This window comes from Oryctolagus cuniculus, chromosome 20 (genome assembly GCF_051225735.1).
Source record: "Oryctolagus cuniculus isolate XC-2025 breed Fujian yellow rabbit chromosome 20, ASM5122573v1, whole genome shotgun sequence".
NCBI classification, from domain to species: Eukaryota; Metazoa; Chordata; class Mammalia; order Lagomorpha; family Leporidae; genus Oryctolagus; species Oryctolagus cuniculus.
Genome location: NC_142886.1, coordinates 51,018,794 through 51,036,690, shown reverse-complemented (window position 1 = coordinate 51,036,690; position 17,897 = coordinate 51,018,794). Strand labels below are relative to the sequence as shown.

Below are 17,897 nucleotides of genomic sequence, written 5' to 3'. Positions count from 1 at the left end.
TGGCCAGGGCCCGCTCCGCCCCCCTCGGGGTAACTGAGACTTTGGAGTGGCCGCTTAGTCAGCCACGTAGGCGTCTTTTCGTCTCTGATTGGTGCAGCCTGTGCGGGGCACCCCGCGCTCGTTGGCAGAGACGGCGAGAGGGGCGGGACAGCGCCGGGAGGCGCGGCGCGCGCGGGAGGTGAGCGCGGCGGGCGGGGGCCGGGGCTTCGTGGGGCTGAGGGGGGGCGGCCTGGCCGGGAAGAGGCCGGAGGAGCCCTGCGGACGGGGGTCTGGGGCGGGCCCCGGCGTGAGTGCCCGGCCGCCAGGGCGTGCGCTGTGCTGAGAGCCGCGTGTCCACCCCAGCAGTCGGCCTGTGGCGGGCCGCGGCCACCGCGAGGCGGGCCGGGTGGGCGCGGGCCGGGTGCCGTAGCCTGGTGCATAGCCACGGCCTCGGGCTGCGGCGCCGGAAGGCCCCGGCGGGGGCCGGGGATGCTGGGCGAAGTGACCAGCAGGGCTCCTGCCGAAGACTGGCCGGGGGTGGGCTTGCCAGACCGACCTGGCTGAAGCCGACGTCCGTGAGGACCCGTGCGGGTGAGCCTAGGAGCCAGGCCCCCGGCCGAGGAATCTCCGTGGCTGGTCCTGGGCGTGTGTCCAGCGGCCTGCCCACAGCGCCCCGGCCGTGCCCTGGGCTGGCCACACCTCCTGGCCAGGTGCAGGTCTTCACCGCTGAGCGGGCGGAGCCCCGCCCAGGCCCTGCCCAGCCGCAGCCCCACATCCCCCGCTGCGGAAGGGCCTCCGGGGCTGGACCTCTTGTCCCCTGCTTCGGGCCAAAAGGGGACAGCCACTGGCTTGAGCACAAGGGCCGCAGGGCCCAGCAGGACGTCCAGCCCCTCCCAGGGCGTCCAGGGTGACCAGGAGCCCGGGGCTGCCCGGCCCGGCCGAGACATCGTGCAGGCCGGCCTCCCGCTCTTCGTGCCCCGGCCCCCGCGGCAGAGTTGACCCCGGACGCCGGGCCTTGCCAGGACCTCGACCCCGGCACCGCCCAGCACGCCCTGGCCTTGGGAGGGCCAGGCCGCCTGCCCGGGCCGGGGACACAGCCTTCTTTGTCCCCGGCTGGGCGCCCGGTGGCCCAAGGCTGACTCCCCAAGTGTCCTGCCCCCCAGGGCCCTGTGGAGACGCGCTGGGCACCTGTCGCCCGCGGGCAGGTGCGTCAGCCGGGGCTCGGCGGCGGGGCTCAGCGCCCTGTGCTCGCCGCCCGTCTGCGGTCAGCGCACTGAGATGGATCAGCTGGACCTGAACCCCAGAATCATCACCGCGGTCAGGAGAGGTGGGTGCTCTGTGCCGGGGGAGGCGGCGGCGAGGGCGCGGGTGCCTGAGGGGAGACGGGGGGGGGGGGCTCCCGGCTCCGGTCAGCCTGGCCCAGCTGCGGGACGGGGGGCGGTGTCCCTCGGTCCCTGCCTCAAGTAAGACAAAAGTGAACGCCGCAGACAGAGCCCTGGTTCCCGGCCTGGACGAATGGGGGGGCCTGCACCCTGCGGGCCACCCGTCCGCCTCAGGCAGGTGGACCGGGACAGCCCGCAAGTGGGGAGCAGCGCACACGTGCACGCCCCCTCCCCCCACAGCGGGGTCCCCCGGCGCCTGGGCAGCACCGCTGTCCCCGCCGGCTCCTCTCCCCCGGACCCGCTGTCCCCGCCGGCTCCTGTCCCCCGGGACCCGCTGTCCCCGCCGGCTCCTCTCCCCCGGTGCCTGGACAGCACCGCTGTCCCCGCCGGCTCCTGTCCCCCGGACCCGCTGTCCCTGCCGGCTCCTGTCCCCCGGGACCTGCTGTCCCCGCCGGCTCCTGTCCCCCGGGACCCGCTGTCCCCGCCGGCTCCTCTCCCCCGGTGCCTGGGCAGCACTGCTGTTCCCGCCGGCTCCTGTCCCCTGGACCCGCTGTCCCCGCCGGCTCCTGTCCCCCGGACCCGCTGTCCCCACCGGCTCCTCTCCCCCAGGACCTGCTGTCCCCGCGGCTGCCAGGCCATGCCTGCAGCCCCTGTGTGCGGGGCGTCAGGTCTGGCCTCCCTTCCCGGGACGGTCAGGGCTTCTCAGGGTTTGGGGGGCTGGGGGTCCAGTCCCAAGGAGTGCGCGTGACGGCAGCCCCTGTCTCGTTTCAGCCAAACTGAAGTCAGCCAAGGAGCTCCTACGTTTCTCTGGCCCAGACCTGCAGAGAGTGACCGGCCTGTCCGGCCCCGACGTCCGGCACCTGCTGAGAGCGGCCTCCTTGTCCCTGCGAGGCAGCAGCGTCCTCACAGGTGCGCCGGGCGCCGGCCTCTGGGGAGCTGACGTGTGGGTCTGTCGTCGCCCGTGTGGGCACCGTGTGCCGCGGGCCCGGGGCTGGCCACAGCTCAGAGCGCAGCAGCAGGCCAGGGTGGGCACAGGAGGCAGGGCAGGGCTGCCCGTCAGAGGCCGGCGGCAGCAGTGAGCTCGCTGGCCCCGCGCTGAGCAGGCTGTGATGGGGGCCGCGTCCTCCCGGGACCCAGCACGAGGCCCCTCTCTGGTAGCCGCCCCGCCGACCCCAGGGGCCCTCACGGGGAGGGGCGGCGTCGGGACGCTGGGCAGGCAGGGCCCCGGTCTCCCTCGGACATGGCATGGAAGAGCTGGCGTGCAGGACGTGCCGGCCAGCAGTCTGGGTTGGCTGTGGACGGCGGTTTCTCGTCGGTGTGCCAGCCCCGGACAGGCCCTCCAAGGAGCACGCCCGGTGGACGCCAGGCAGCCTCGGGGCGGGCCCTCACCCCGCCCGACCTGCCCCACAGCGCTGCACCTGCACCAGCAAAAGGACAGGTTCCCGGCACAGCACCAGCGCCTGAGTCTGGGCTGCCCGGTCCTGGACGGCCTGCTCCGCGGCGGCCTGCCCCTGGACGGCATCACCGAGCTCGCCGGCCCCGGCTCGGCGGGGAAGACCCAGCTGGCGCTGCAGCTCTGCCTGGCCGTGCAGTTCCCGAGGCAGCACGGAGGCCTGCAGGCCGGTGAGTACCCGGGGCCCCGGGCCGCGTCCGGCCAGGCTGACCCCTGCTGTCCCCGTGTCCCCTCTGCGGTGCCGCCCTCCAGAACGGAGAGGGAGCGAGAGGCTGGGCTGGCCCGGGAAGCCCTGAGCCAGGCACGGGGGCAGGGCCGGGCTCCGCGCACGCGCCTGTCTGCAACATTCCGTGTGGGTGGAGACGCACGCTGTGGGGCCTCTTAAAGACTGCCCGCTGGTGCGCTCCCGGAACGGCCACAGCAGCCAGGGCTGGGCCAGGCCGAAGCCAGGAGCCAGGAGCCGGGAGCTTTCCCGGGTCTCCGTGTGGGGGCGGGGCCCGAGGACTTGGGCCGTCTTCCGCTTTCCCAGGCCACAGCAGAGAGCTGGAAGAGGAGCAGCCTTCTTCCCTGGGCGACGCCAGCATTGAGGGTGGCAGCTGCACCTGTTAGGCCGCAGTGCCGGCTGGGACTGGTTTTCTTTCCCGTGGTTTCCTGGGTTTAGGGTTCATCCTCCATTCTCTGGGTGGCTGAACGCTGCGCCCTGCACCCTGCTGTCTCCAGCCGCATCTCCCACCAACGTGCAAACATGCATGGTTTTCAAAAATACTTCACACATTTCATTTTGTATGAACTTTTGAAAAAAAAAAAAAGTTATTTGAAAGAACATCAGGGAGAGAGGGAAGGGGGGCTCTTCCACCCACTGGCTCACTCCCCAAATGGCCTCAGAGGCCAGGGCTGGGCCAGGCTGGAGCCAGGAGCCTGGCGCTTCCTCTTGGCCTCCCACGCGGGTGCAGGGCCCAGGCACTTGGGCCGTCCTCCGCTGCCTTCCCGGGCCACGGTGGAGAGCTGAGCAGCCGGGGTGCTGGCGCCCTGCGGCCAGCGGGCCCTGTGGGTGTCCCCATCGCGGTGGCATCCTTGGAAGCACAAACGCTTTTCCCACAGAGCGCGGTTTTTGCTGGTGCTTCCGGGTGACAGCTGCGCACCACTGCCCAGCCTGAGGGGCAGGGCCGCCTGCGAGGTCTGACCACCGCCTCTGAGTTCCGCCGTGGCTGCGTGTGCGGCCCGGGCCGGCCTCACCCCTCTGCGTGTGGGTACCCGGCGTCCAGCACCCCAGGTTGAGGTCTTCGCCCACTGGATTTTCCTGGCATCTCTGTTGGAAATCGCGTGCCCTAAGTCTCAGGGCGGCTGTGGGCTGCTCGGGGCAGATTCTCTGGCACAGGGAGCCCGGGCCAGGGCTGCCCCAGGGCTGCTGGGCCCCGGGTGAGCTGGCGTTCCAAGGGACAGCAGAGACACGGGCGCCTCGGCAGTGGAGGGAACTGCTGGTCCCTGGGTCCAGCACGGTGGAGCCCGCACGGGCGGCCAGTGAGCTGGCTGTGGAGTGGGGTGCGGCCCGCGGGGGCGGGGGCAGGGGCTCGGGTGTGGCTCAGCGGGCCTGTGCCGCAGGCGCCGTCTACATCTGCACGGAGGGCGCCTTCCCCACCAGGCGGCTGCAGCAGCTCATCGGGCAGCACTGGCGGCTGCGGGCAGACGTGGCCCGGGACGAGGTCGGGAAGATACGGTTCAGCAGCCAGATCTTCGTGGAGCACGCGGCAGATGTGGTGAGCGTGGCGCGGGCCGGGGGGGAGGGATGGGAGCAGGGTCCTGCCGGGCCTGGGAGGGTGGCTCCAGGTGCGGGGTCAGGTGCCCGCTGCGCCCTGGGGGCACGAGTGGCCTCTGGGCAGGTGGCAGGGTCCCCCCCCCGGGCCGAGGACCCTCCTCTGCCACCTCCTGCCCTCCAGCCTCTGCCCTGGTGCCCCACCCCCGCCTCTGACGGGGAACAGGGGATCGGGCAGCTCTGCCCCCCTGCCAGGGCCTGACGGGCACCCGGCCCTGGCTACCGTTCAGATGCTGGCTTCGTGGCAGCACAGACACGGCTGGGCCCAGGGGACCCCGGCCTTGCCCCAGCCTTGCCGAGGGTCCGGGAGGCACAGTGGGGTAGGGGCAGGGGGAACAGCCCAGCGTGTGCCAGGCCTCCTGGGCAGGGCCCCCACCTCGGGGAGAGCCGGCCAGACTTTGAAGCGTTGTTACAGAAACGTTTTCAAGTAAAGGACGAGCTGTATAAACTTTTAATTTTAAAAAAATTTACAATAAAATACATTATCACACACACAAGTTAACAGAGGCCCAGCAGGCTCGGGACACAGCCCCTGGATCTGCCGCACGGGCACAGCCGGGCCCTGGGGCCCCAGGCCACACGAGGCCCCCGCCCAGCAGGCGCCCAGGGCCATGCCGCAGCGCTGTACCGCGGGTGCCAGGCGGCAGGCCCTCCAGCCCAGCCCAGGCCGTCACGGGGCCGGCCCCAGGCCACCTGCGGTGTCCTCAGTCCAGGGCAGGCCAGGCTCACTGCAAGAGAAGGCCACAGGTCAGGCCTGCATGTGGCCAGCAGCTCTGTCCAGTGTCCACCTGAAGTGCCACGGGGGGACCCGTGCTCTCGGGGCAGGCACGCACCCTCCTCACCTGCACGGGCAGCCCTGGGGCTGCACCTGTCCCCCCCACATGCGGACGCCCAGGCCTGCAGAGTGGCCACAGGCCCCACCCCCTGCCCGCTGTGGGCGAGGCGGCGGAACTCACGTTCACGTTAGCGTCCTCTAGGCTGCTGCTGTCATTCTCCGCACAGAGGAACTCTGCCATGGACGCCCTGGGGACAAAGCACACGCGGGACTCCCTCAGGGGGGCAGTGGCCGCCGCCTTAGACGGCCCGGCCACCCTGTCTGCAGCCCGCGAGCACCCGAGCTCTGTGCCCGGGCGGTTGGGTCCCCCCAGCCCGGACACCAACAGGCCGGCTGTTCCCAGGGCTCGTCCAGAGCGGCCTGGTGGTCAGGGTGGCCCCTGGCTGGAGGTTTCTGTGGCCTCAGCACCGGGTGGAGCCACAGAAGGGCGGGGACCAGGCACCGCGGTGACAGTGGGGGCGGGGAGGGCGGGAGGGGGGCATGCCGGGAAGCCAGCGTGAGCTGTGGGGCAGCAGGCGGGAGGGAAGGGCTGAGCCTTTCGCAGGAGAGCAGCCGAGGGTCACAGGCTCTGGGGCTCCCTCCCCGCCTCTCCCTGCGCAGGACGCCCTGCTGGAGTGCGTGACTCGGAAGGTCCCTGTCCTGCTGTCTCGGGGCATGGCCCGCCTGGTGGTCATCGACTCCGTGGCAGCCCCATTCCGCTGTGAGTTTGACGCCCAGGCCTCAGTGCCCAGGGCCAGGCGTCTGCAGGCGCTGGGGGCGGCACTGCGGCGGCTAAGCCACGCCTTCCAGAGCCCGGTGCTGTGCATCAACCAGGTGAGCTTCCGGCTGGGGCACGCGTGGGTGTGGTGGGTGTGGCGTGGGCACCCCGCGAGGCCTTCTCGAGCTGACTGCCGTGGCTCTGGCAGGTGACAGACACCGTGGAGGAGCAGGACACAGCACCCGGGCTGCAGGGGTGAGTGTGGGCGTGGCCCAGGGGCAGGGGCTGGGGTGTGGGCATGGCCCAGGTGCAGGGGGCAGGGCTGAGTATGAGTGTGGGCGTGGCCCAGGTGCAGGGGGCAGGGCTGAGTATGAGTGTGGGCGTGGCCCAGGTACAGGGGGCAGGGCTGAGTATGAGTGTGGGCGTGGCCCAGGTGCAGGGGGCAGGGTGCCGAGGGCACAGGCGTCAGGGCTGCATTTTGTCCTCGCAGTTCCGGGGACACGCGCGCTTCTCCAGCCCTGGGCACAGCCTGGGCCAACCAGCTCCTGCTGAGGCTGATGGCCGACCGGCGCCGTGGCGAGGAGGCGGTGCTTGGCGGCCCGGCTCGGACCCTGCGGGTGCTCTTCTCCCCTCACCTGCCCCCCTCCTCCTGCGCCTACACCATCCACTCGGAAGGGGTGCGTGGGACCCCGGGAACGGAGCCCCACTGACGGGGTGGCTGCAGAGTGGCTTGGCCAGGTCCACAGAACCCCGTCTGGCCACATCCCTGAAGCCCTGGGCACCGGTCGTGTGTCCGGCATCCTGGGCGGTCCCTTGCTGTAGTGCCCAGGGGCCACCTCGGGTGTGGGGGGCGCTGTGCTTCCCCTCCTCCGGGTTCTGGGACGCACCCACCCACCGACTGCGCGCAGGCCCACCCTCGGAGGCTGGTGGCCCTTGCCCCAGCCCCACAGGGGCTCCCTTCCCGGCAGGGCAGTCCTCAGGCCCCGCCCCCACTTGTGGCCCCCAGGCAAGCTCCCTGCTGGCTGGAGGTGAGGGGGCCACCCTGCTCATGCCACACCCCCAGAGTGCACCCAGGGCCACCCCCACCTCCAGGCGCCGCCCGCCCGGCCAGCCCTGGGAGCAGTCGCCTCTGGGCGTCAGCGCCTCTTTGCTGGTGCTTGTCGCCTGCCGGCACCACAGGAACCCCTGCTCTGGGTCACGCCGTCACAATGAGTCACTCCCTGCTCTCGGGGACGCAGGACAGGCAAGCGGCCCCCTGCGGTGGCACTGGGTGGGGGGCGCCGGCCCTGGAGCCGCAGAGTTCCTGGGGCGCTCCTGGGGCAGGACGCCCCGCTCGGCCGAGGGCACGTCCCCAGTGCGGCTGTGGCGGGAGAAAGCTACTTTGGGATTGGATTTTTAGCAAAGAGCCTTTCTGCAGCAACCTTTAGAGCAGAAAATAAAGCATTTTATAAACAGTCCCAAAGACTTTCCAGGCAAGACAAAGTCCAGCCAGAGGAGGACGGGCCCCTGGACAAAGGCTGCTCCCAGGAGCGGCTGCGGCTGGCCCTGCGGGAGGCCCTTCTCTGGGCGGTGTCCAGCACTGGCGACCCCCAAACAGCCTCAGAGCCGGCCCCGGCCCAGTCCTCTCCCTGAAGACCCCTCAGGTGGCCTCTCCACCATTCTGTAAACGCTTCTGTGGCTCTGAGGTCCCTCCCACCCAGTGCCGGGCCGGTGAGCCCAGACGGGCGCCCGCACCTGCCTCTGGCCGGGGCTGGGAACCGGGCCCCTGCACGGCTCAGAACCACGTGCACACACAGACACGGATCTCCCAAGGGAGTTCCAGGGCTACGGCAGTGCAAAGTCCACCCTGCAAGACGTAAACAAGGACACTGGAGATGTTTGATGGATTTTACTACAACCCTAAACTTCTGATTACATGATATCCCAGCAGCTTTCTCATTCCAGAAGATTAACTGTGTGCGTCCCACCAGCACCGGACCTGGCCGCCGCCCTCGGTCACCCAGCACGGGCTTCCCTGTAGGACACGACTGGGCACCACCCCCGCCTGTGTGCCGTGCAGGGCGCCTTTCACTCTTATTTCATGGAAACTGAGGGACCAGGGGCCGGGCCTCGCGTGGGGCCCTCGGCACGCCTCTCCCGGGAACTGCAAACTGGCCGTAGCCGGCGCGGTGCTGGGAGTTCAACAACCACCCTGCGGCGCCCAGAGCTGCCGTGGCCTGAAGCACGAAGCCCCCTTCCTCACGACCAGGCCTGCGGAGCCCTCGGCCCCCCAGCACGGCCTCGGATGCAGGCCCGCAGGACGCCCGAGGGCCACTGCCCAGGCCTGTCTGCGCCCACGGCTCCGGAGCCACGTGCCACGGCAGCACCAGGTGCGCTTCCCAAACGCGGGCCTTCTAGCGAGCAGCAGCCCTGCCGAGGGACGCCAGGGGCCTGACGCGGGGCAGGCGGCAGCGTGGGGTGGGGGCAGGCAGGGCTCCTGGTGGGGAGAGCCCCCAGAACCCCCCTGGGTGTCACACAGGGGAGGCTCTGCCCCCGGCGGCGTCGGCGCCAGGCGGCAGGGCCGGGAGCCTTCTGCCCAGAGCCCTCTCCTCACCCAGCACCGACATTCTGAACAGCCCTGCGTGACAACACCTGGCAGGCTGGGGCCGCCCACACTAGCAAATGAAAACAGAGCCGACCTGTCCCAGCTAGCGGCCCCGCACCCCCGTCCCGGGGAGGCCCGGGGACGCCTGCTCGCCGAGCGGCTGCCGAGACAGGACCTTAAAGGAGGCCTTGGGGTTGACCTGACGTCCTGTCAAAGTCCGCTGTGTTGTTTATAAAGAAAAGCTTTTTTAAAAATAAAGCATGCCTCCACACACTTAGCCACAGGGGGAGAAACTGGCTGGGGGGGGGGGGGGGCAGGTGACCGCAGCCCCGGGCCGAGAAGCCCCTCCGGTCCCTGGGGAACCACTTCTACGTCGGCGGCTCTCCGGCCCAGGTGACAACGCGGAGGACACGGGGCCGAGTCCTGGGCTCTTCGGTGCGGCCCGTTATGGTGTCAGAACTTAAACATCTCGGAGTCATGGCAAGAAGGGAGCGGGCAGGGCCGCTGTGGACTACATCTGCCCCCACAGGTCAGCTAGATCGCGGGGGCCCGGCGCCTCCCGGTTTAGCTGGCTCTGCCTGACCTCAGGGGGCCAGGTCGGTATGGCTGGCACTCAGAGGTTTCGTTCCTGCGTGAAAAAACAGGGAGAATTACACTCAGGCGGTGCCGAGGCCTCGGCGCAGGCCTGCAAGCGTGCGCTCCCAGCCCCGGGCCCCGGGCAGACACCAGGGCTTCCAAACGCTGGTGGAAACGAGGAACGAAAGGTTCACCTGGGGCAACGGGTGCCGAAGTCCGTACGTGGCTTCCCAGTTTCTGAAGCCCCTGTGTGTGAACCTCAGGAAGCGGGAAGCTAAAAGGCTCGGGGCTGGCGCTGTGGGGCAGGGGTGCAGCCACCACCCACGCCGCGCCGCGCCCTCATGGCCTGGGAAAAACGGCAGAGGATGGGCCCAAGGGTCTGGGCCCCTGCACCCCTGTGGGAGACCCAGATGAAGCGCCTGGCTCCAGCCTGGCCCTCCGGGGAGTGACCGGCACGATGGACGATCCCTGTGTCTCTCCCTCTAACCCGTTCAAAATAAATAAATCTTCAAAAAGAGACTGTCTCATCAGCAACCCTTTCGTTACCAGGAGTGCTGAAAGCAAACTACCCAGCATCCTTTAGGCTTCCTGGGGGTGCAGCACGTGAGAGGCCACCTCCCAAGGGTGCCACGGGGAGGCCCGGTGAGGGCAGGCTAGCGGCAAGGCCCTTGCTGTCCATCGCCACCTAATAGCTTGTCAGCTAGAAGTGTCCCCACCAGCCACAGTCCAGGCCCGCTGCCAAAAGCCACGGTCTCCGAGGCTGGCACGTCTGCTCAAGGCACCTGGGCAAGAGGACCAGGTTCTAGACACGGACGGCCCTGGCCACACTGCGGCGGCCATACTTGACTGCGAAGAGAAATGAGAACGCAGACGCCATTCTTTTAAGGAGGAGGGGACCCATGGGTGCCAACCCGAAGGATGGAAAGGGACACTGACGGGGACAGCGTGTCAGTCACTGCGTCCCTGGAGCTGGAGCGACAGCTGACTCAGACAAGGAGTGAGTGAGTGACACACAGCCGGCCACGCGGCACATCGGCGTGGTGACGAGGGGTATTCAACGACCGCCGTCACGCTGGGGAGAGACCGGGGGCCAGAGCCGCCACCGTGCAGCCGTGCAGCCCAGAGCGGCCCCGGGGCAGGCTCCTTACTTGCGAGCGGTCTTCAGAGGCCTTGCCACTCAGGTTAAGAACGCTCAGAGAACTGGCACGCTTCAGGCTGCGCCCCGGACACGGACATGCGAGGACAAACAGATCAGCACATGGGTCAGACGGCAACAGGAGACACGGCAGAGCTGTCCCTCCTCGCCCCGCAGTGACCTGCTCCACTGGGGGTCCTGGGGACGGCCCACGGGTGGAGGCGGCCTTTACCTGGCTCGCCCTGACCGCTACGCACCCCTCACACGGACGTCCGTCCACCGTGTCCAGTGCCCACCCTCAGCCAGATGCTCTCCCCAAGCACCGCGTCCTTCCCTTCCTGTCTAAGGGCTGCAGGTGGCGCCCCCTGCTGGTGCAGCCAAGTGCGTTTAGGAAGGGAGTGGGTGGCCCTGGGGGCACTCGCACTCAAGCGCAGATGCAGAATGTATTTTTCTATATTAAAAGTAGAAATAGCGGCCGGCGCTGTGGCGCAGCGGGTTAACGCCCCGGCCTGAAGCGCTGGCATCCCATATGGGCACCAGTTCAAGACTGGCTGCTCCTCTTCCGATCCAGCTCCCTGCTGTGGCCCGGGAGGGCAGTAGAAGGTGGCCCAAGTACTTGGGCCCCTGCAGCCGTGTGGGAGACCTGGAAGAAGCTCCTGGCTCCTGGCTTCGGATCAGCACAGCTCCAGCTGTTACGGCCAATTGGAAAGTGAACCATTGGATGGAAGACCTCTCTCTCTCTCTCTCTGCCACTCCTCTCTCTGTGTAACTCTGACTTTCAAATAAATAAATAAATTAAAAAAAAAAAAGTAGGAACAGGCAGGCGCTGTGGCTCACTAGGCTAATCCTCTGCCTGCGGCACCAGCACCCCAGGTTCTAGTCCCGGTCGGGGCGCTGGATTCTGTCCTGGTTGCTCCTCTTACAGTCCAGCTCTCTGCTCTGGCCCAGGAGTGCAGTGGAGGATGGCCCAGGTGTGTGGGCCCTGCACCCGCATGGGAAACCAGGAGGAAGCACATGGCTCCTGGCTTCGGATCGGTGCAGCGCCGGCCGTAGCAGCCATTTGGGGGGTGAACCAACAGAAGGAAGACCCTTCTCTCTGTCTCTCTCTCTCACTGTCCACTCTGTCAAAAAAAAAGTAGGAACAATAACTTTATCATTATTAAAATGAACTTGAGCTGGTATTTCACTTAAAAACCAAAACTTCTATGTTAGGGGCCGGCACTGTGGCGCAGTGGGTAAGCTGCCACCTGTGACAAGGATCCCATATGAGCACCGGCTGCTCCACTTCCGACCCAGCTCCCTGCGGATGTGTCTGGGAGAGAGCGGAAGGTGGGCCTCTGCCACCGACTTGGGAGACCCGGATGAAGCTCCAGGCTCCTGACTCCAGCCTGGCCCAGCCCCACTGGGAAATGACCCAGTGAATGGAAGACCAAGCTCTCTCTGTAAAACTTTGCCTTTCAGATCAATCAATTTTTTTTTTTTTTTTTTTTTTTTTTGGACAGGCAGAGTAGACAGTGAGAGACAGAGAGAAAGGTCTTCCTTTTGCCGTTGGTTCACCCTCCAATGGCCGCTGCGGCCGGCGCACTGTGCTGATCCGAAGGCAGGAGCCAGGTGCTTCTCCTGGTCTCCCATGGAGTGCAGGGCCCAAGCACTTGGGCCATCCTCCACTGCACTCCCGGGCCACAGCAGAGAGCTGGCCTGGAAGAGGGGCACCGGGACAGAATCCAGTGCCCCAACCGGGACTAGAATCCGGGGTGCTGGCGCTGCAGATGGAGGATTAGCCTAGTGAGCCGTGGCGCCGGCCAATCAATCAATCTTAAAAAAAAAAAAAAAAAAAAAACACAACTTATGGCTACACACTTAAAAAATCACAGGGATTTTACGCTCACATCTTCTCCCATTTGAGGTCTTGAAATACTTGATCACCAATAGCCTGCCATCACCTGTGACCATACTTGACAGTGTGGGTGTGGACGGTGGTCACTGACGGCCTTCCCACGGCCGCCCGAGCCGCGAAGGCTGAACTAACCGCCGCCGCAGCCGCGCCAGTGCCCACAGCGCTCCCCGAGGTCCCCGAGGGCTGGCAACTCCTGAGCGGCAGTTTCCCTCCAATCAGCTCACCCCAAGATGTCCCAGCCAGGATACACTAACGGCTCCCCCAAAGCCTACACAAATGTTGCTGGAGTCCGTTCAGTTTTTCCCTAAAACTGCTGACGGACTAAGCAGGGAATCGAACCGGATCCAGGTGAGTCGCGTTCTGAACGCTCAGTGCCACCTCCTGCTGCCCCCGCAGGTGGGAGGGGCAGCCTGACTCCCGGCCACCGCGCCTCCTGCCCTTGCGAACACTGGCCCCGCGACATCCAGGCCAGCGCGACCCCGAACTCACTAGAAAGGTCAACTGGGAGCCCGAGTGGACCGGCCCAGCTGGGCGGTCATTCGATGATGTGGGACTTGCTAAGTGATTGGGAAAACGCCCACCTGAACCGGTGCCCACATCTGTACGCCAGGGCGGGTGGTGCCAGCCCCGACAGCACCGAGGGCTCTGGTCACGGGGGCTGCTACGCTGTGTTCAGTTTTGTGATCCTGCTAAAGACAGAGGAGAGCGAGGGAACCGCAGGAACACCCCGCTGTCACGCGGAGGGCAGGGCCCGCTCCACACTCAGACTCAGAGCCGGCACAGAGGCGTGAGGACGGCAGGCCTGCGAGACCAGCTCGCCGCCTCCAGGAGTCGCGACAGCCGTGAGGGCGTGGGAGGGGCGCGGGCCACCCCGCTGCGCACCCTCAGCACAAACGGCCCGACGAAGACCTGTCCTTGCGGTTCCACAGCCATCAGCCTTCCGGACAAGAGCACACAGGTCTCGGCCCACCAGTCACCGCGAGGCCGCCCCACGTCAAGGGCCTCGGCTCCCTGCTGACCACGCAGGGCCAACTCTCAGACCGAGAGGGCGGGGCCCGGTCACGAGCGGCACTGAGTGAGAGGGCCGTGACGAGGCCGTGAGAGCCGAGCGTGGCAAGGGCACGTGCGTCGGCACCCTGGGTCTCCAGGGACAGCTGAGGGTGGGGCTGCTGAGCGAGCTGGGGCTTCCCCCGCCAACGGCATGGCACGGCTGGAGACCCTGCCGCCCGCCACCTCGGGTTTCAACATCGCAAGAGGCCTGAGAGCGGGCTCCCTGCCGCGTGGGCTGCTAACCCTTCAAGACTTCCGTGTCAAAACCCGTCACGACGGCGGCTTTCCCGTGGAGGGCCAGGACCCGAGGTCCAGACGTTTCCTGTCTAGCCACGCGGGAGGCTTTGCGGCCGGGCGGCGGGGGCGGGCCGCGGGCGCAGGCGGGAGGGGCAGTTACCCGGAGCTCTTGGGCTCGCTCTCGCGCGGGTTTCCGCCCTTCAGCTTCCTGACCAGCTTCTCGCTGCTGCGCCTAATGGAAGCCCGGAGCTTGGTGAAGGAGCCGCTGCGCTTTAGAGATCCTCCGCCGTCCTGCAAGAGACGCGACAGCGGTGACGCCGCGCCAGGCCCCGCGCCAGCAGTCCCCACCGCCCGAAGGCTGCGCCTCCGTCCAGGCCAGAAGCTCCTTGGAAGGAACTGCATCCCCCAAGGAGAACTGACGCTGCCGTCTGCGGGCGGACCAGCCCCGCCGAGTCTGGTTACTGCGTGAGCATCCCCCCGGGACGTGCCAGGGACGTGCCAGGGAAGTGCCACCAGACCTGGCGGCCGCGTCCCTTGCACAGGCCGCCTAAGCGCCACCCAGAGGCTCTGCCCGCCAGCACCCTCACAGGATGTCTGCCCTGCATGTGAGCATACACATGGCTGGGAGTTAACCAGAATGCTCACTGTGCAAATCACCAAAAATCCTAGACACCTGCAAGCAAAGGGTGGCCTGGCTGTGGCCCACAGTTTCAGACATGAGCAATCGAACACAATCCAGTCTGTCTGCACATGAAAATCAAGAACACGCGAACAGTGTGTACACAGAACCTTTATTCTTGGCAGGAATCACTTAGTAGGATTAGCAGCAGGAACCCGTCACCTCCGGAAGCGCCCAGCCTGCGCCCCCAGAGTGAGCAGAGTGCCAGGAAGCAGACAGACGGGACACAGGTCAGCTGGAGTGAGTTTATTAGAAGTTAGAAAGACACAAATACACAACCACCGAGCACTTGAAGATTAGTAGAGAAAAGCAGAATTGCCAAAATGTCACACAAAGACTACACAGCAAATGCTACTTCGCAAATCCTGGGGGGCCCGGGGGCCCGGGGCGCTCGCGGGGTCTGAGTGAGGGGAGCACGTGCAGGGGCCTCATGCCTTGGCTAACACCTGTGTGACACTGGGAGCTGCCTGCTACAGTGAACAGCTAGTCGTTCTTAACTCTCACACTCATGTATTACACAGTAATGGGTTTTATTAATACAGTTATAATCCTAAGTACATATCTGGCAAAGCTACAAGTATACAGAGTCAGGAACCCCCACAAAGGACAGCAGCACCGAGAGGAGTGGCCAGTCACAGAGAGGTGCAGTCTGATAGATCCTAGGGTGGCTAGACACAGCAGGCGGCGCTGGAGAGAGAGGGAGCTGGAGGAGCGCCGCCCGGCATGCAGGAGCGGCGGAGAGGCACACGGGCGGCTAGGCCTGTCAGACAGAAACGAGAGAGCACGTGAAACCACGCCAGACAGGACAGCCCCGCCCCGCGCTGCCCTGCACGGCCTGGCCCTGGGGCGGCCTTGTGCCTGCTTCTGCTGGGCCGGGGGCTCAGCCGAGCACGCGTCTCAGGGAGGGGCTTGTGTCCGCAGTTCCCCCCAGTGAACGGGCTTCTAAGCCACTGTAAGAAATGCGGTTCCGAACTGAGCGCAGCCCCAGGGCCCCGCAGCCATGGGCGCTGCTCCCCTGACCCCGACGTCCTCCCTGAGGCCAGGAGGGGCTCCCACTTCTGAAACACTGACGTGGCAGACACTCGGAACCTGAGAAACCACGGCCTATCCGCGTCTGAACATGCAGGGGCCGCTCCAGACCGGAGTGGCCCACAGGCAGTGGCGCCCCTGGCGTGCCAGCTCGCAGAGCAGCCGCCTGCGCCCGCCCACTTGACTCACCATGGCCGCTGAGCAGGTCATTTAACCAGCCCGAGCTTCATTTTTCTCATCTTTAAATGGAAAAATAAAACTTGTTACCAACGCCTCGAGAGCGCTGCTGGACCGCACACACACGTCCTGGCTGCTCTGGGAAGGACGCGGGCGCCCCCACAGCTCCGCTAGCTGCTGGCCCTGGGCACACTGCGGCGGGGCTGGTTCTGCTGGACCGCACCTGGACACTCGGCACAGTACACACCGGCACTTCATGTCTGTGTCTGGTTTTTTCCCACACTCAGCCCCTGGGCTGACAGGGCCACCCACCTGCCCAGCCTGCTCTTGCCACCCGAGGCCCTGGGCCCCGGAGACCCAGCAGGAAGGCTGGCCGCCACCTCACGTGGGATCCACCCACTCCAGAACTTTCAAAACCTGTCTGCCTCTGTCAGTTGCAGTGAGAGAATATTTATGTTGCTAACGTGGGGTTTCTGACCAGAAATGCATCGCACAATGAACTGATTAAAAATGCACACAGTGAGGACTTGGGCTGTGACACAGTGGGCTAATCTCCTGCTTATGGGGCCAGCATCCCATAAAGGCACCAGTTTGAGTCCCAGCCGCCGCCTGCAGTGCAGGCATCCCATGTGGGTGCCGGTTCAAGTCCTGGCTGCTTTCCATCCAGCTCTCTGCTGTGGCCCAGGAAGGCAGTGGAGGATGGCCCAAGTCCTTGGGCCCTGCACCCCATGGGAGACCAGGAGAAGCTCCTGGCTCCTGGCTTCAGATCAGCCTAGCTCCAGCCATTGTGGCCATCTGGGGAGTGAACCAGCATATGGAAGACCTCTCTCTCTCTCTGTCTCCCTCCCTCCCTCCCTCTCTCTCCCTCTCCCCCTCTCCCTCTCTCTGTAACTTTGCCTCTCAAATAAATAAATAAATAAATCTTAAAAAAAAAAAAAAAACACAGTGCTAGCTACTATCTATGTACAGCAGAATTTCTGATGATTTCGTGTTTTTACATTTATATATATATATCTTTTATATTTATTTCTTTGTGGTATATATCTTGGTCACCTTCAAAATTCTTCAGAAAGTTTTAAATTCAGAACTTAAAAAAATCAAAAAACATTAAAATGCATCTATTTCTAACTGCAATCATCTCATTCCCCAACAGTGGCACACCAGGTGAATCCTCCCCTGAGGCGCCTGCGTCCCATTCTCAGAGCCTGGGAGCGAGTCCAGCTCCCGGCTAATGAGCCTGGGAAGGCAGCAGCTGCATCCAGCGCTGGGCCCCTGCGCGCACGAGGTGGAAACACTGACAGTGACTTCAGCCCCTGCCCGCACCTCTGCTGAGTCTGGAGCCGCCCCACACTGTGGCACAAGGTCTTCTCAGCAGTTTGCAACATTTTAAAAAGCACTAAAATCCTTTCTTAAAGGGTTAAAATCGTATGCAGGGCTGGCGCCGCGGCTCACTAGGCTAATCCTACACCTTGCGGCGCCGGCACACCGGGTTCTAGTCCTGGTCGGGGCGCCGGATTCTGTCCCGGTTGCCCCTCTTCCAGGCCAGCTCTCTGCTGTGGCCAGGGAGTGCAGTGGAGGATGGCCCAAGTGCTTGGGCCCTGCACCCCACGGGAGACCAGGAGAAGCACCTGGCTCCTGCCTTTGGATCAGCGCAATGCGCCGGCTGCAGCGCGCTGGCTGCGGCGGCCATTGGAGGGTGAACCAACGGCAAAAAGGAAGACCTTTCTCTCTGTCTGTCTCTCTCTCACTGTCCACTCTGCCTGTCAAAAAAATTAAAAAAAAAAAATCGTATGCAGAACCCCAACAGAAGGTGCAATCTAAATGGTATTTTCTCATTATAGATGCATAATAAGTTCTTATTATAATAAGAACAATGAAGCTACTCTAATAAAACTCGGAATCCGCACTGTGCACTGCGACGATGGTTACGGGGCCGGCGCTGCGGCACGGAGAGCTACGCTGCTGCCTGTCGTGCTGGATCCCAGTGGTCGATGGTTCAAGTCCCGGCTGCTCCACTTCCTCTCCAGGACCCTGCTAACAGCCTGGGAAGGCAGTGGAAGATGGCCCAAGTGCTTGGGCCCCTGCACCCACATGGGAGACTCAGAAGAAGCTCCTGGCTCCTGGCTCTGGCCTGGCCCAGCCCCAGCCATTGCGGCCATTCAGGGAACCAGGAATACACAATCATTCTGCGTTTTCTCTCTCTGTTAACTCTGTCTTTCAAATAAAATCTTAAAAAAGGAGAGAGAGAGAGATGACGGTCACAGCACTAACATCTACCTCAACAATTAATTTATTTCCCGATTTTAAAAAATCTTGATGTACACCTACCTATCAATAGCTGAATTGGTACTGGTTTTTATTTATCTTTTAAGAT

The 17,897-nt window shown here is 64.9% G+C and overlaps 2 protein-coding genes across 16 annotated transcripts in view; one reads left to right on the top strand and one right to left on the bottom strand.

The window, feature by feature from the left end:
* Window positions 1-24: 24 nt before the first annotated feature.
* On the top strand, window positions 25-9,020 carry XRCC3 (X-ray repair cross complementing 3). 2 transcript variants are annotated; one of them, XM_051834879.3, is made up of 8 exons: window positions 25-178; window positions 1,143-1,306; window positions 2,133-2,270; window positions 2,772-2,984; window positions 4,417-4,571; window positions 6,063-6,275; window positions 6,368-6,414; window positions 6,650-9,020. In XM_051834879.3, the coding sequence occupies exons 2-8, from the start codon at window positions 1,258-1,260 to the stop codon at window positions 6,867-6,869; spliced, it is 1,035 nt and encodes a 344-aa protein (XP_051690839.1). In that variant the 5' UTR covers window positions 25-178; window positions 1,143-1,257; the 3' UTR covers window positions 6,870-9,020. The 2 variants fall into 2 exon arrangements, with proteins under 2 accessions (XP_051690839.1, XP_051690840.1); XM_051834880.3 differs by lacking the exon at window positions 25-178 and adding an exon at window positions 430-570 and having other exon boundaries at window positions 6,650-7,616.
* The window catches only part of KLC1 (kinesin light chain 1), a 53,690-nt gene continuing 40,853 nt past the window's right edge, over window positions 5,061-17,897 (bottom strand). For 4 of the 14 annotated variants that reach the window (XM_051834848.2, XM_051834850.3, XM_051834851.3 and 1 more), the window contains exons 14-17: window positions 13,799-13,929; window positions 10,468-10,534; window positions 5,584-5,650; window positions 5,061-5,355 (exon numbers count right to left, since the gene is read on the bottom strand). In XM_051834848.2, coding sequence (XP_051690808.1) covers window positions 5,615-5,650; window positions 10,468-10,534; window positions 13,799-13,929 — 234 coding nt within the window. In that variant the 3' untranslated portion in view covers window positions 5,061-5,355; window positions 5,584-5,614. Of the gene's footprint in view, window positions 5,356-5,583; window positions 5,651-8,032; window positions 9,372-10,467; window positions 10,535-12,932; window positions 13,930-14,410; window positions 15,078-15,535; window positions 15,586-17,897 lie in introns of those variants that run through there. The other 10 variants (XM_089322769.1, XM_051834854.3, XM_089322771.1 and 7 more) reach the window with 5 other exon arrangements.

Coding starts and splice junctions, on each gene's coding strand:
- XRCC3 (XM_051834879.3), top strand. CDS start 1,258: ATGGATCAGCTGGACCTGAACCCCAGAATCATCACCGCGGTCAGGAGA. Junction 6,276..6,367: donor CGGTGCTGTGCATCAACCAG/GTGAGCTTCCGG, acceptor TGGCTCTGGCAG/GTGACAGACACCGTGGAGGA. Junction 6,415..6,649: donor ACAGCACCCGGGCTGCAGGG/GTGAGTGTGGGC, acceptor TTGTCCTCGCAG/TTCCGGGGACACGCGCGCTT.